Here is a 13,593-nt window from a genome sequence, read left to right on the forward strand (position 1 = left end):
TAAAAAGAACTAGAGAATATGCAGGCGTCCGTGAGGAAAGGAAAAAATGCTCACTTGATCATTGACCTATTTCCTGTAAGCACTTTCCTGGTCGGTTTGTGACCTCAGTCACTACTTTTACGTCTTAATTATAACAACATGGATTTCCCTCTTCAAATAACTGTAATTGCTGTCTTTGTGACTATCAGTCTCTTACACCATTGAGGGAGAATTTTGGCCCAATCTTCTTTACAGCATTGCTCACTGAGGTTTTTATGCGCAGCTCTCTGTGGTATTTCAGTCAGGTCGAGGTTTAGACTTTGACTGGGTCACCGCAGCACTTTGATTCTTTACTTTTAGAGTACCCGGGCAAAATGTGGATGCAAAATGAGCACAAATCATCCCGTGCTTGAAGTTGGTTTGAGGTATTTGTGCTGATGGCGTGTGTTTGGTTTTCGCCAAACATCAAACTGAAAATAAAAGTTTATTTAATCACCCAGTTCTTGGTACCTGGTATCTCTTTTGGGCAAAAGCAAATGAAACCTGTCCAAACTCTCTTTTCCCAGCTTATCCAAACTGAGTGGAGGGATACCAAACAGCAGAAATTAGGTTTACTTGTGTCACACGCTTTAAGCCTGTGAACCAGGACTCGCAGGTCTCCTTTGGCACTTTGTGTCTTAACAACAATCTCTAAATGCAAATCTATGCAGAGCTTTTGAACCTCCTTTTGATTAGTGGCATTCTTTGTTCTGTTTATTTTGTTTTATCTATCAACACCAACATCAAAGATTGTTCCCTTACGTCTCGAGCTGGGTGGAACTACTGGTCTAAGCTTCCTCTCCTGCTTGATCTCAGCCAGGACCCGGTCATGGAGGGACTGCTGCTGTGGGGGAGGAGGAGGGAGGCTGCGCTCTGAAACCTAAAGAAGAGAGGCAATTAGGTCACATCCACGAGTGAGAAATAAATATAAGTATATTACTTTTGTACTTTGAAGAGAGATTTTGATTACTCAGTACAGGTTATGCAGTCCATGTCCAGATGTTGAAATTTAAAAACCATGACACAACCACACAGAAGAAAACAGCACTGTGCTATGATATCAGTGAATGTTAGAAATGAGGCTTAATAAACTTCCAAACAAAAATAAGACATTTACTGGACATCTAAGTATTATTTATTAGCATGTATCAAAGAGGGCAGCATTAAGAAAAAAAACCTAAACTAAACATTGTCCACTGGAGGTAGTTTTTATTTTTATTGCACAAAAACACGAGCGCACGATGGTAAAGTGGAGACTGCATCTATGACAGAAGCATTACACTGCTAACATAACTTCAGCTCTCTGCAAGCACCTGCACAGACAGCGTGCTAACACTAAGCTAGCCAAGAACGCAGAGAGAGGAAAAAACCCCTAAACCCACTTACTGGTTTAAGTGGAGGTCTTGATCTGATGAAATCCAGGATCAGTTCATGAGCATTTCTCTTCACTCTAGTAGGAATATCACCGTCCACCTGAATAAGCCAGGAAACAATGCAGAGCTTACTTCCTAAGTCTAACTTTTGTCAAGATAGACAGAAGGCTAAGATGGATAGCAGCGACTCTTTTTTGGCCTCTTGATCAAAGTACATTGCAACATGTTATAAACATCACATAGTCAAAGCAGATAAAACAGACTCCACACATCCAGGAGCATATTCTGGAATCCAAAGCTGCCTATAAACTATAACAGAACATTAGAAATATCCGACTCTCTCACCATACTATACTCATTATAATGTATAGAAGTTAAATAGAAATTGTAATCACAATCACAGCACATGCTGTAATCTGCTGGTATTTTCAAAAAACTGCAGCTGCTGCCAAAACAGCAGAAGGCTGAGAAAGGCCTTTATTAATATTTGCATTGTAAAGCTGAATTATGCATCTGCCTGTGGAGAAGGCCTCGAGATGATTCACTGCCACATGCATGCCTCCCATACAACATTTTCTTTCTGCAGTGAAGCCAATTTACAATACATGCATGATGCAGTAAGGTGCCTGAAAAAGGCCTCTAGTCTGATTCCTGTCTGCCCTGAGATGACTCCTATCAAGTTTCCAGTGAAAACATTTCAGAGCTTTAAGTGCTTACTCTGCAAAAACACCTCCACTGATTTCAGCTTCTTTACATCATGTCTGAACTCTCACCATAACTTTGCGTAGCTGGAACTTGCGAGCTCGTATGTCCTGCATGAGCATCTCGAACGGCGTGAGGCTGAACTCGGTGGGCAGCGGGTTGAACGGCTGCTCCTGCACCTTCTTCAGCTTCACTCCCTGCCTGAGCTCCTTCATCAGCTGCACCCACAGACGGGCCTGGCATTAAGCAATACGCAAACAACAACACCACTCATGTGCATGTGTCAGAGCAACAACACTGCTGTCCTCCCTGTCACAGACTGAATTCTCCCCTCACCCAGTCTCTGTGTTTCAGAGTGTCCAGTTCAGCCGTAGATCTGTCTTCCAGAGATTCCTCTGATGAGATCTTCTTCAGCATCTGGGCAACAAAAACATTTTTTTGTAGACAGCAGCAGTTGTCCATGACGACTGATTTTTACCTCTAAAACATGCCCACATCCACCTATAGTAAGTAAAGCAGGTCTGTGCTTCAACATAATATTCCCGTATTGTGTGTGTATAACCTCTTTTTAAGTTTTGTGGATATTATACATGGTTATGCTCAGGATATGTCGACGAGTTTCCACTGGAAATGCCTTTTGGTTAAACTGTCAGCAAGGAATTTGCATTTGCACTGTTAATTTTTTATATAACTTTAATGCACATAAAAAACAGCTGCTTGTTTAAGTGAAAATACATTGATGGGGTTTTTTTTGCACTAATAAAGTTGTGGAGTTGTATTTTGTCTCGCGTCAATTATATTGTCAGTTATATTGTTATTGCAAATTTTCAAATGTATATCGTGATAAATATTTTTGGCCATATAGCCCTGCCCTAACATAAATTACTGCAGAGATTCTGTTGACTTTACAAATTTAGAAAAGGTATAAAATGGTTAAATATGACACTGGAGACAAATCCAGTTACCCAAAGCTTATTTACAGAAATTCATTTATAAAGGCCATGAAAACCAAACGTTCCAGCTCATCCTGCTTCTTCCCCCCCTGAATTCTTTGAATAACTTTAACTTATTTTAAAAGCATCCACAAATCAATTTGTCAGTGTTTTGTCAGAAGTGTTTACACTTCAGCTGCTGATGTGACATTTTAATTGCTTTCAACATCTGCAAGTCCACTAATACTTCAACTGTTTTAGCACCTAATAAGTGTACATGAAAGTATCAATTGAAGTATTTGTGATAGAGATGCTTCGGGAATTTTTCAGAAAACCTATCAAGATGTAAGCAAGTCAAAAACTTGATAATATATCAAGTTGTGGAAACCAGAATTACAGCATATTGCACTGACTGACTCGGAATAAAGTCTACATTCATTAGTCTTCCCATATGTTCTTGATGGGACAGCTGTGAGCGTGTCATTTTGGGTGAATGCTAATTAATAAACCATCACTAATGTTAGTTGCTAACAATACATATGAAGCCATTCATATCATTTTTGTTGCCCCGCCTGAGTAAATTATTCAGACAGTTGTCTTCTTCTTCTTCATTTGGCTGCTCCCTTTAGGGGTTGCAACATCTGCCTCCATCTTATTCTAGCATCGCTCACATCGCCCTCGGGCACACCAACCCTCTGCATGTTCTCCTTCTCTACATTCATGAATCTCCTCTGAGGTTTATTTTCCCCCTGCCTGGAAGCTCCAATTTTAACACCCTTTTAAAATTATTTTATTTTCACTCTTGCTCATATCCCTCTGTCACAAGTCATCCCTGACACTCCACCAAATCCACCCGTCTCATGCTCTCTTCTTCTCCTCTTTTGTGCACTGTCCATTGCTTTGGATGGTCGACCTCAAGTGTTTAAACTCATCTAAACTTCACCATCTCTGCGCCTTGTACCCTGCTCTCACTACAGATCACAATGTCATCTGCAAAAGTCTCAGCTCAAGGAGACTCCTGCCTGACTCCTGTCTCCTGCCTTTTTAAAAATTTTTGGGTTGGGTTGGAGGGTAAAATCAGGTGGAGATACAGCTGCTGAAACAGAAAGGTATTAACTAACAACGACTCTGGACTGAAGGCTCTCTGCCTCATCTGGATCTGCTAGAATGACACAGTGTCAGTCTACCATCTGCATGTACTCATGTAAACAGCTTTCTGCACCATGTTTCTGCTAAATATCGACCAAAAAGCAGAAACACTGCAGTGACACGCCGCAAGTCAGATTTAAGGTTGAGTAGTTGGAGGAAACTGTGGAGGCGGCTTCTTCAGTCATTTATCAGTCTGCAGGATGTAAACAGGATTTTTAATGGAGAAAGGCTGTAAGAATTTCACATTTAGAGGGCACACACAAACACTACACCACTGAAGCAGCAGCTGTGGCGTGTCAGTTATTCTTGTTTACACCTGTTTACAGGTGGCACACACCTGATGCTTTCAAGGACAGCTGAAACCTGAGATTGCATTACGCTGCTGAGTCAACTCTTTATTGTTTTTCTTCTTTTTAACATTCCAGTCTATCCTATGAATACAAAAAACAAAACATAAAATGACGAGATGATAACAAACTCAGCGTACCTCCTTTGCATCTCTGATCTTGACGAGGAAGGTCTGCAGCTCCAGGGTCTCAACAAACAGAGCCCTGCAGACGGCCTGGTAGTGCTCCGGAGCCAGACTTGGGTTTGCCAGTCGAGATGCACACAGCGCCATCACCTGGCGGAACGTACACACCGGCCTGATTATGTCCTCCCGGTCCTCCTCTTCCTCTACCTCCTCCTCCTCCTCTTCCTGTCCACTGTACCCCTCATCTGTTGTTGCGTTTCCGGCGGTGCTGTAGCCCCCTCCACTTTGATCCCCTGCCGCCATGCGTTCGATGAGGCGCTCCAGCTGTGGGCTGAGCTCGCGCTCCTCAGTGTCATCCAGCCCCCAATCCAGGGCTCGGTAGATAGCCACGCCGAGCAGGTGGACCAGCTGGAGGGATGAATGAGGAGGAACACAGAAAGTCAGTTAAAAGTATTGCTAATAACTGTTTTACAGGTCCAGATAAATATAATCTAATTCACATAAAAGACTCCCTTTTAAGCATTCTTCACCCATGTTGCTGTTGCGAAGCTGGGATGTCAAACATAAGGCCCAGAGGCCAGAAGCAGCACCGCAAACACTCAATCTGGCCCACTGGATGACTTTGGAAAATGTGAAAAGGGACGTCAATTTTGGACTTTTCACTGAATTTTTACAGTTTTTAAAGTTTTACAGTTTTCGTGGTAAAGACATCCCCCACTAGTATTAAATAAACAATTAATGACAATAAAATTTCCTTTTTTCCCCACCAACTACTATAGATTTGTAATTATTATCATTATCATCTATTTATTTAATTTTTACAGTGGGTCCACTGTAAAATTGTGATTACAACTTAACCTGAAGGTGGCGATGTTGTCTCACTGTCCTAATCCCTGCCTTCCTGTTGAAAGGGATTTTTCCCTTCCACTGTCGCCAAATGCTTGCCCATAACATTCAGACAGCCTGATAGGATTTCTTTTTAACTTTGTAGAGTCTTTACCTTGGAATATGAAAGTGCCTTGAGGTGACTGTTGTTGTGATTTGGCGCTATATAATAAAACTGATTTGAACTGAATCTACCATTGTTTTCAGTAACAGCAACTTTGACCCCAAGGACAAGGGACAAAAAAGTACTACACACCTTTGAAAAGCCTGACAGTAACTTATGTCTAGAGTTTCTTTCTCACCTGGCACTCTGTAGCAGGAGAACGAGGAGGCCCATCAGTGTCATCTAAAGAGACAAAAACAAAAAGATGAAACCAATAAAACCAATCTGCAAAGGTTAAGATTTTGCAATATTTTACACCTACTCCTTTTCAATCTCTAAAGAACAGAGAAAAAATGCAATATTGATTTATACACTTCACCCATCTAAAAAGTTTCATTTCCAATATGATTAAAAAAAATGCTAATAAATTGTATAAAGTAAATCCTTTGTACAATATTTTAATATACAGCAAACTAAATAAAAATATCACCTCATATACCACCTAAATGTAAAACAAATAAAGCAGTCTCCACGTGCAAAACACGAGATGTTGATTTTCTCAACAAGTAAACCCACATTAAGGCGTTCTGTCCTAATTCTCCTCTGCGTCGTGGATCTGGCTCATTTGTTGATTTGATTTTATGCTATTACAAACTTTTTTCCCCACCTCTCTTCTGGGGTGCTGCCCCATTATTTAGCTTTAATGACTGAGCTTAACTTTTGAAACTTGAATCCAAACTAAGATTTGTTCTGAGCAGTTCGCATCTCACTTTTTTAATACACCCCTCAGGTTCCCCCCCTTGCCGATGTAGCCTCGTTAAAATGTCCCAAAGCACAGATTTTATCATTTAAATTAGTTTTACATAAATTTGAGTATTCTGGAACATCCTTCAGGCAGGAAAAAAGGACAAAACCAGTCTCACTTATTATTTGTAATTTTTGAGTTTTTCCCTTTCCAGTATAAATATTTAAAAGCACTCTGCTGTACGATTATGGAGATGGATAGGACTCTTTTCTGCAGCAGCCGTTTTTCACCCCGATTCACTTCCATTTAATGCTCGTCACTTGTCATATAACACACCAGAGACATGGTTAATGGGCACATGAAGCAATTTGCACCTGTCCCTGCTTCACTTTGCTCAAACTACAACGTCACAAAGATTGATTACGAAAAAGCACAATTTTAAGGTCCAGCTGCTTCTCAGACTACATAAATGTGGAGAAGCCTGAGAAAATATCTATCAAGGTTTAAAAAAATTATATATTAATCAAAAATGTGAATGAAAATATTAAGAAATGTCCACTTTCTACTGAAGAGACGATGCTGTTAACTGCTGCATTTATCAAGGCATCCAGTGTCTTTGAGTAAAATTAATGATTCTGAAATCTGGAAATACAAAAATTAAGACAAGAAATGAAATCTGACTTCCACTAGAGCTTGATTTTTTTTTCTAATGATCTTTATTTACAGAAAATACATAAGACCACTCCCACTCTTAACACGAGGGAACAAGTAACATAGTGGAAACATTACCATGTGAGTTTATCAAGTTTTTCAAAGTTTAGTGATGGTTTCAAACAAGGTGGGAAATACAGCAGCAGAGCAGTTTGCATGATGAGCTGCATAAAAGATTGCATGGCTTTATTGCTTTTCCTCTGATAAAGGATGGTGAAGCACCCCCCTTGCTGAAGGAGGCAATAAAGGAAACATTGAAGCACCTTTCTTTAGTACTTAGAGACACAAATTCAGTTAAGAGCTTTCTTAAGCAGGGTCAGTTTGACTGAGAGTACTGTAGCGTCACATTTCTGATTAGGAAATACAAAAATAGTTTACCCCAAGAGCTTTTTGAGCAGGTGACTGGAGTTCCCTAACATTATTTGTGCCTCGGCCCTGCTGAGGACAGCATGAAGAGTGAATGTGCTAAAATGATATAATAGTCGAGCACATTAGTAATTTTTGAAAACTACAAACAAAGAAGACTTTGAGTTTGTAACAAAATAATTGAAAGCTGTAAACACTTCCCAATAAGCTTTTGTTTTCCATGCAGGTACGATGGCAAAAGCATGAAAGGTTTTTTAGCTTCCAGCGCCAATGATTCCTGAACCAATAAGGATAGAGTATAACTGGGACCACTCAGGCTGGGCAGTTTGGAGACACAAAGCTGAGATTTTTTAGACACGTGCAGAGGAAGATGCTGAAGATGAAGCTTCCAGGCAGGAGGAAAAGAGGAAGGCCACAGAGGAGGTTCATGGATGTAGTGAAGGAGGACATGCAGAGGGCTGGTGTGACAGAGGAGGACGATGGAGATAGCGTGAGGTGGAAGCAAATGAGCCACTGTGGTAACTTCTAAATGGAGCAGATGAAAGATGATGAAGCTGGTAATGGAACCCACAGTTCCCATTATCCAAATGGATTCAGTTAGACTACAGTTAGACTACTTTCCACGGAGCTTGTTTTTATTCATCTCAGGTTGAGGAATAAATTCCACTGGTTTTCTTTAAACTGTGAGTGAGAGCATGTTATACCTGAAGATATTTTGTTAAAGAGCAAAATTAGGTTCAAGTTCACCAAAAAATTTTGAAAGAAAAATGTTTATGAGCCTAAATGTCGGAGAAAGTGGCTTGTATGTTTTTTATTTCAAAGTCTTTTGATGGCTTTATTTTCAACATGTAAATAAAAATAAGCAACAAAAGTGCATTGTAAACAGGTTAAGTAGGAAACGGATGGCAAATTGCCACCAAAAGCACTACACCACCTAGCCATTGCTTAACCTAATGGGTTGAAAGGAGCACATTGTAGTAGTGCTCACAATAGTTTTTGTTGTTTCTGGTTTAACAAGCCCTGCTTTCTTCCCAGTGAATGTTTATTAAATCATGTTTCAAGTCAAGGTTGCAAGTTATTATTTTGTTATAAAATATTAAAACCAACTTTTCAGCTTTTTATTTTATGGCACGACGCATCCTGGTTAGCAGGATGTGTTGTGCCGTTTCCTTTCAGGGATGTTTTTGCAGTATTGGTATCGATGCGTGGGAGGGGCGAGTCAGCATGCCACAGCATTCACTGATGTCAACAACAAAGAGCCCTTAGAGCGTGATGTGAACCTTAGACAAACAGAGAGTTTCTCTGTTCCTTTGAGCAGACATAGATGCTGCTTCCATTTGGCGACAAAAGAAACTCTCCATTGTGATGCACACCCCACACCACCGCCTATCTGCAGGGGTGAGACGATAGCACGAAGCCCAGTAAACCTGTCAGACAGGTTTGCATAATACTTGACCGGGGTCACACAGTGTAACCAATGATACCTTCATCTGTTTCCCACAGTTACAACCCAATAAACACAAAAGGGGAGATAATTGTGCATTGAAATCGCTTCCAAGAGCCCTCCAGCTTAGATTCAGGGAAATGCAATAACCCAGTTAGCCATATGCATATATAGCAGAGACGGGGCATTACAAATTCTTGGCTCTGGGGCTTGGTTATGGTTAGCATCAGCTTTAGCCATAACAATATGTTATGCAATAGGTTCTTGCTCTTGCTCTTGATGAAGGCAGTCGCACTTCTCTCCTCTCCTCCTCTTCCTCTCCCTTAGCTTCCCTGCTTAGCCTATGTCCTTGTCTAGTCTCGTGTTTTTTGTATTACTTTTCCCTGGAACACTCTCTCACAGTCTGTTCTCTAAAACCTAAAAGAGAATTATGGATTTGATCAACTGGTCTCTGAATGCAATTGACACCCCTTTCTCAATGAGAAGTTTGGGCTTGGGTGAGCCTGAGTGCTGAAGATATCTACCTATTCGGAACCATGATAACAGGGTTCTTGCTGATAACGACTGTGTTTAGACTGTTCTTCCCATTCCATGCAAGGCCACCTGGGTTGGCTGGAAGACTGTTTACTTAGCCTGGCAGGGCGAAGGACACTGTCTCAGCTGAACTCTGGACACATACACACACACACACGCACACAGACATATATACACATGCAGACATACACTCATCCCCCCTCCAAACGCCTTCGACGCTTATTCCCTTCCGATGCTGGCGGTGGATCAAGGAGACCAGCACACAGGCTGTGGGCCATGTACTGTCTAATTGGGCTGTCTCTCACCCTTTACCCACCCCTGTTGCTTGTCATGTGTTTCTTTGGTGTATTAAGGGTTTTTTCATGATCTTTGTGCAGAGGTGTTTTTTTCTGTTCTCAAACTGATCTCCCTGTTGGAGCTCAGTCTGGGGGGAGTTATTTTTTCTCTCCTTATCTTTCCTCATGTGGTGCATTTTCCATTGTTATACCTCTCTGACCTGTCTTCCCCATGTGACGTTTTTGTGTAATGTATGTATGGTCGGAGGGTAAGATGGCGCCGCCATTGCGTGCAATAGGTCGGCAGCCTTATGAAATTTCCCCTTGTGGGACTAATAAAGGAATATTAAATCAAATCAAATCAAATAACCAGTTGCTTCCCATGTTTACCTGAACAGCTTTAGCTACAAGTTCATGTTAGTTAATGGCCACATCATGACAGCTGAAACTCAGACCATCAGTCTTCAGCAATGCTACTGGATTTGTAAGCTTGTTCAAATGCTCGTGGTCAAGGAAAACAAACTTTGATTCATGCACACACACTCGCATTCTGATGGATGAATCGGGGGATGCTGGGGATTTTCCTTTGGCACTGGTAATCTTTCGTAGACCATCTCGACCACCTGAGCCACAGCCTCAAAACAAGTACATGACTGATACATATATATATATATATATATATATATATATATATATATACACACACACTCTCTCGGAAATGAGATTTTTAATCTCAATGACATTTTTACCTGGATAAATTAAAGGCTAAATATAGTTAGTGAAAGCACATGAAATCAATAATTAGATGTTAAACAAACAGATATACTTACACACAACATCCTAGACATTTCCATTTAACTACCACAACTATTAGATCATGTTATTGTGGTGTCTAACTGCCATAAGGTGAACCCACAGTGTTCCTTCTCATTAGCTGTAAGTCACACATGGTCTCATAGCTAATGATGGAAAATGTTTCCTAAAAAAAAAAAAAAAAAAAAAGGCCTGATACCCACACTCCCAGTCACATACAAACAGAGACATGCACTCACACACAAACACACACACTCTGCAAAGATGGACTTTGCCATCTGTTGCCATAGAAATAAGGTCTGAGAGACCAAATTCAAAAGAAACCATAAAATGACAGAAAGACAGCTGGGTTAGGAAGAGCAGGGCTTATTATAAATGCATAAAGTACATTTGAAATATGAAATTTACAGATGCAGCCTAAAATTTGCTTTTGGAAAACAGACAGCAAAAAAAAACCCAAAACAAAAAAACAACACTACGCGCACCACATACCTGTTATCCAATGTGTAAAGATAATATAGCAAAACTGCATAAAGACTACAATATCTATACACATGTTTGGCATTAATAAATCTTATCTTTTGCACAACTGATAACTGACGCTGATCAGCTGGTCACCTCAGGAGTAAAGCTGCTAGCTTATTGACCAGTCCTCACATGTTTATCACCTGGTCCTCATGCAGCTCTGAATCATTGTCGAGATATTTAATGTAGAACTGTTTACGTTAGACGTGAATCTTTTCCAAGATTGCTACTAGACATAAAACAGACTGTATATTAAAGACGGATGCCATCACCAATACCTAATGTTTCTGTACACATCAGCTGAGTTAGTGTTTTACTGTCATAGTTTCAGTTTTTTCATATTTGGAATAATTAATTAAATCTGACAATTGTTAATTAAAATTGAAAAACAAAATAAATAATAAATATAAATAAATTCGATAATTATTCATCCATTCTCTTCCGCTTATCTTTGTCAGGGTAGTGGGCTCCCACTACCAGCATGTCTTTGGACTGTGGGAGGAAGGCGGAGTACCTGGAGAGAACCGATGCAAACATGGGGAGAACTTGGGTAATTATGCATTTCAAATTTTAATTAATTAATGACACATTTGATTATTCACATTTTAATTATTACCGTAATTGTCGGGCTATAAGCCGCTACTTTTTGCACCAGCTTTGAACCCTGCGGCTTTTAGTCAGGTGCGGCTTTTCTATGGATTGTCCATGATTTTGTCATATCGTAAGACAATTTGTTTTGTTTGTTCCGCTGTTGTACAGCACTACGTTGCCTGGCGGAAGGGCATGTGATCAGACACACAGTATCGGGGTTCAAGAGTGGTATAATAATAATAATAATAATAATAATAATAATAATGGATACTTTATTGATCCCCATGGGGAAATTACTTGTTTTTCTCTGCATTTGACCCAGTCACTCAGTGAAGCAGTGGGCAGCCCACTAAGCAGGCGCCCGGGGAGCAGTGTGTAGGGACGGTACCTTGCTCAGGGGTACCTCAGGGTAGCCGTTAAGTGGATTCGAACCGCCGACCTTCCGATCATGGGGCGACCACTTTACCTACTGAGCTATCCCTGCCCATAATGTTGGTCACATGTCCATCCGCCAGGCAACATAGTGCCGTACAAGTAGCGCGAAAAACAAACTCAAAGTAGCGCTACGCGTTCAGCGGGAGGTGTGGATGATAAACTTGCGAAAAGCAAGTTATGCTCAACTCCACCGGTGGAATCTGACAGCGTGGAAAAGTGTGAAAACATCCATGATCACCAACGGATTTCGAAGGGCTGGACTGCTGCATGATGGAGAGGAGGACACCGCCACGGCCCTTCTGAGGGTGTTCGACTCTGACACTGACAACGAGGATTTCTTTGGTTTTGAAAGTGACAACGAAGGAAAGGAGCTGAGAGTGGATGACGAAGCCATCCTGAGCCTGTTCGTTTCGACACTGGAGAAGAGGACTTTGGTGGTTTTAGTGCGCAGGAAGATGGTGGTGAATGACTGACTTTTCTTCTTGTTAAAGCCGTGTCACTGCACCTGAGCCTAAAAGGTAGGCCGAATCTATTTTTCTGATGTGCTGTAGGTTATTGTTATGTACTACATTTGTTACTCGTTTATGAAGCACAGTACATGTTTCGTACTTGTAATTACTGCTACTTTTACATATACCTAAAAAGTTGTGCAAATATGTACCCATAACTTGTTTTTCAAAATATTAATAAAAGGGGTGTGTCTCCAAACAGCCATCTCTTTCCTGACAATTCCTTTTGTGCATATTCTCTTATATATGATAAGTCAACATTGAAACACCTGCGGCTTTTAGTCAGGTGCGGCTAATGTATGTACAAAACAGGATTTTCCCCTGATTTTAGCTTGTGCGGCTAATATTCAGGTGCGCTTTGTAGTCTGGGAAATACGGTACATGGTTCCTGTATTGTACGGAGGGCTACTATGGAGCGCCAAAACACTTGTCAAATTTTATTAGATTATAACTTTTATGACCAACATTGCACCCTTTTTTATGGTGATGATTTTATACTGTATATCATAAATAGGGATATTCCTGGCGACTAATTTCTTATTCAACTAAATAAGTGGGGGGGAAAATAGACTAACTGACTAGTCTAAAGCTAAGAAGTACTTAGATATCAAGTTAAATTTGAGAACCGCTTAATGAACAACATCAAAAACTAATAACACACCTCTGTAATAACAAATATATTTATTTTCTTACTTCTTTTATATCTATTTATTAGGTTTTTTTGCACTGATGTAACCGGAGCCTCGTCGTCTTGTCTCTCTATATGCTGCATTGGATATAGCGGAGATAACAATAAAGTTTACTTTGACTTTGACCAAAGGCACTGGAACCATTAATTACATTCTTCAATAATGAATCATGCCTCACCTCGCATCGTGCATTATGAACATACTCCAGACAGACAGCGAAGAAGAAGAAAAACACTTAAAATAAACTGATGTTAAATATCATAACAAAACAAGCCACTACAAAAGATGTTCACGCATAACTAAAATATGACAAAAAATAACT

The 13,593-nt window shown here is 40.4% G+C and overlaps 1 protein-coding gene across 1 annotated transcript in view; it reads right to left on the reverse strand.

The window, feature by feature from the left end:
* The window catches only part of spire2 (spire-type actin nucleation factor 2), a 56,029-nt gene that overhangs the window by 19,142 nt on the left and 23,294 nt on the right, over positions 1–13,593 (reverse strand). Inside the window, exons 2-7 of the mRNA XM_004566111.5 lie at positions 5,834–5,877; positions 4,662–5,054; positions 2,430–2,510; positions 2,165–2,329; positions 1,405–1,491; positions 781–898 (exon numbers count right to left, since the gene is read on the reverse strand). Of these exons, the coding sequence (XP_004566168.5) occupies positions 781–898; positions 1,405–1,491; positions 2,165–2,329; positions 2,430–2,510; positions 4,662–5,054; positions 5,834–5,877 (888 nt within the window). The remainder of the gene's footprint in view (positions 1–780; positions 899–1,404; positions 1,492–2,164; positions 2,330–2,429; positions 2,511–4,661; positions 5,055–5,833; positions 5,878–13,593) is intronic.

Source organism: Maylandia zebra, linkage group LG7, assembly GCF_041146795.1.
Source record: "Maylandia zebra isolate NMK-2024a linkage group LG7, Mzebra_GT3a, whole genome shotgun sequence".
NCBI lineage: Eukaryota > Metazoa > Chordata > Actinopteri > Cichliformes > Cichlidae > Maylandia > Maylandia zebra.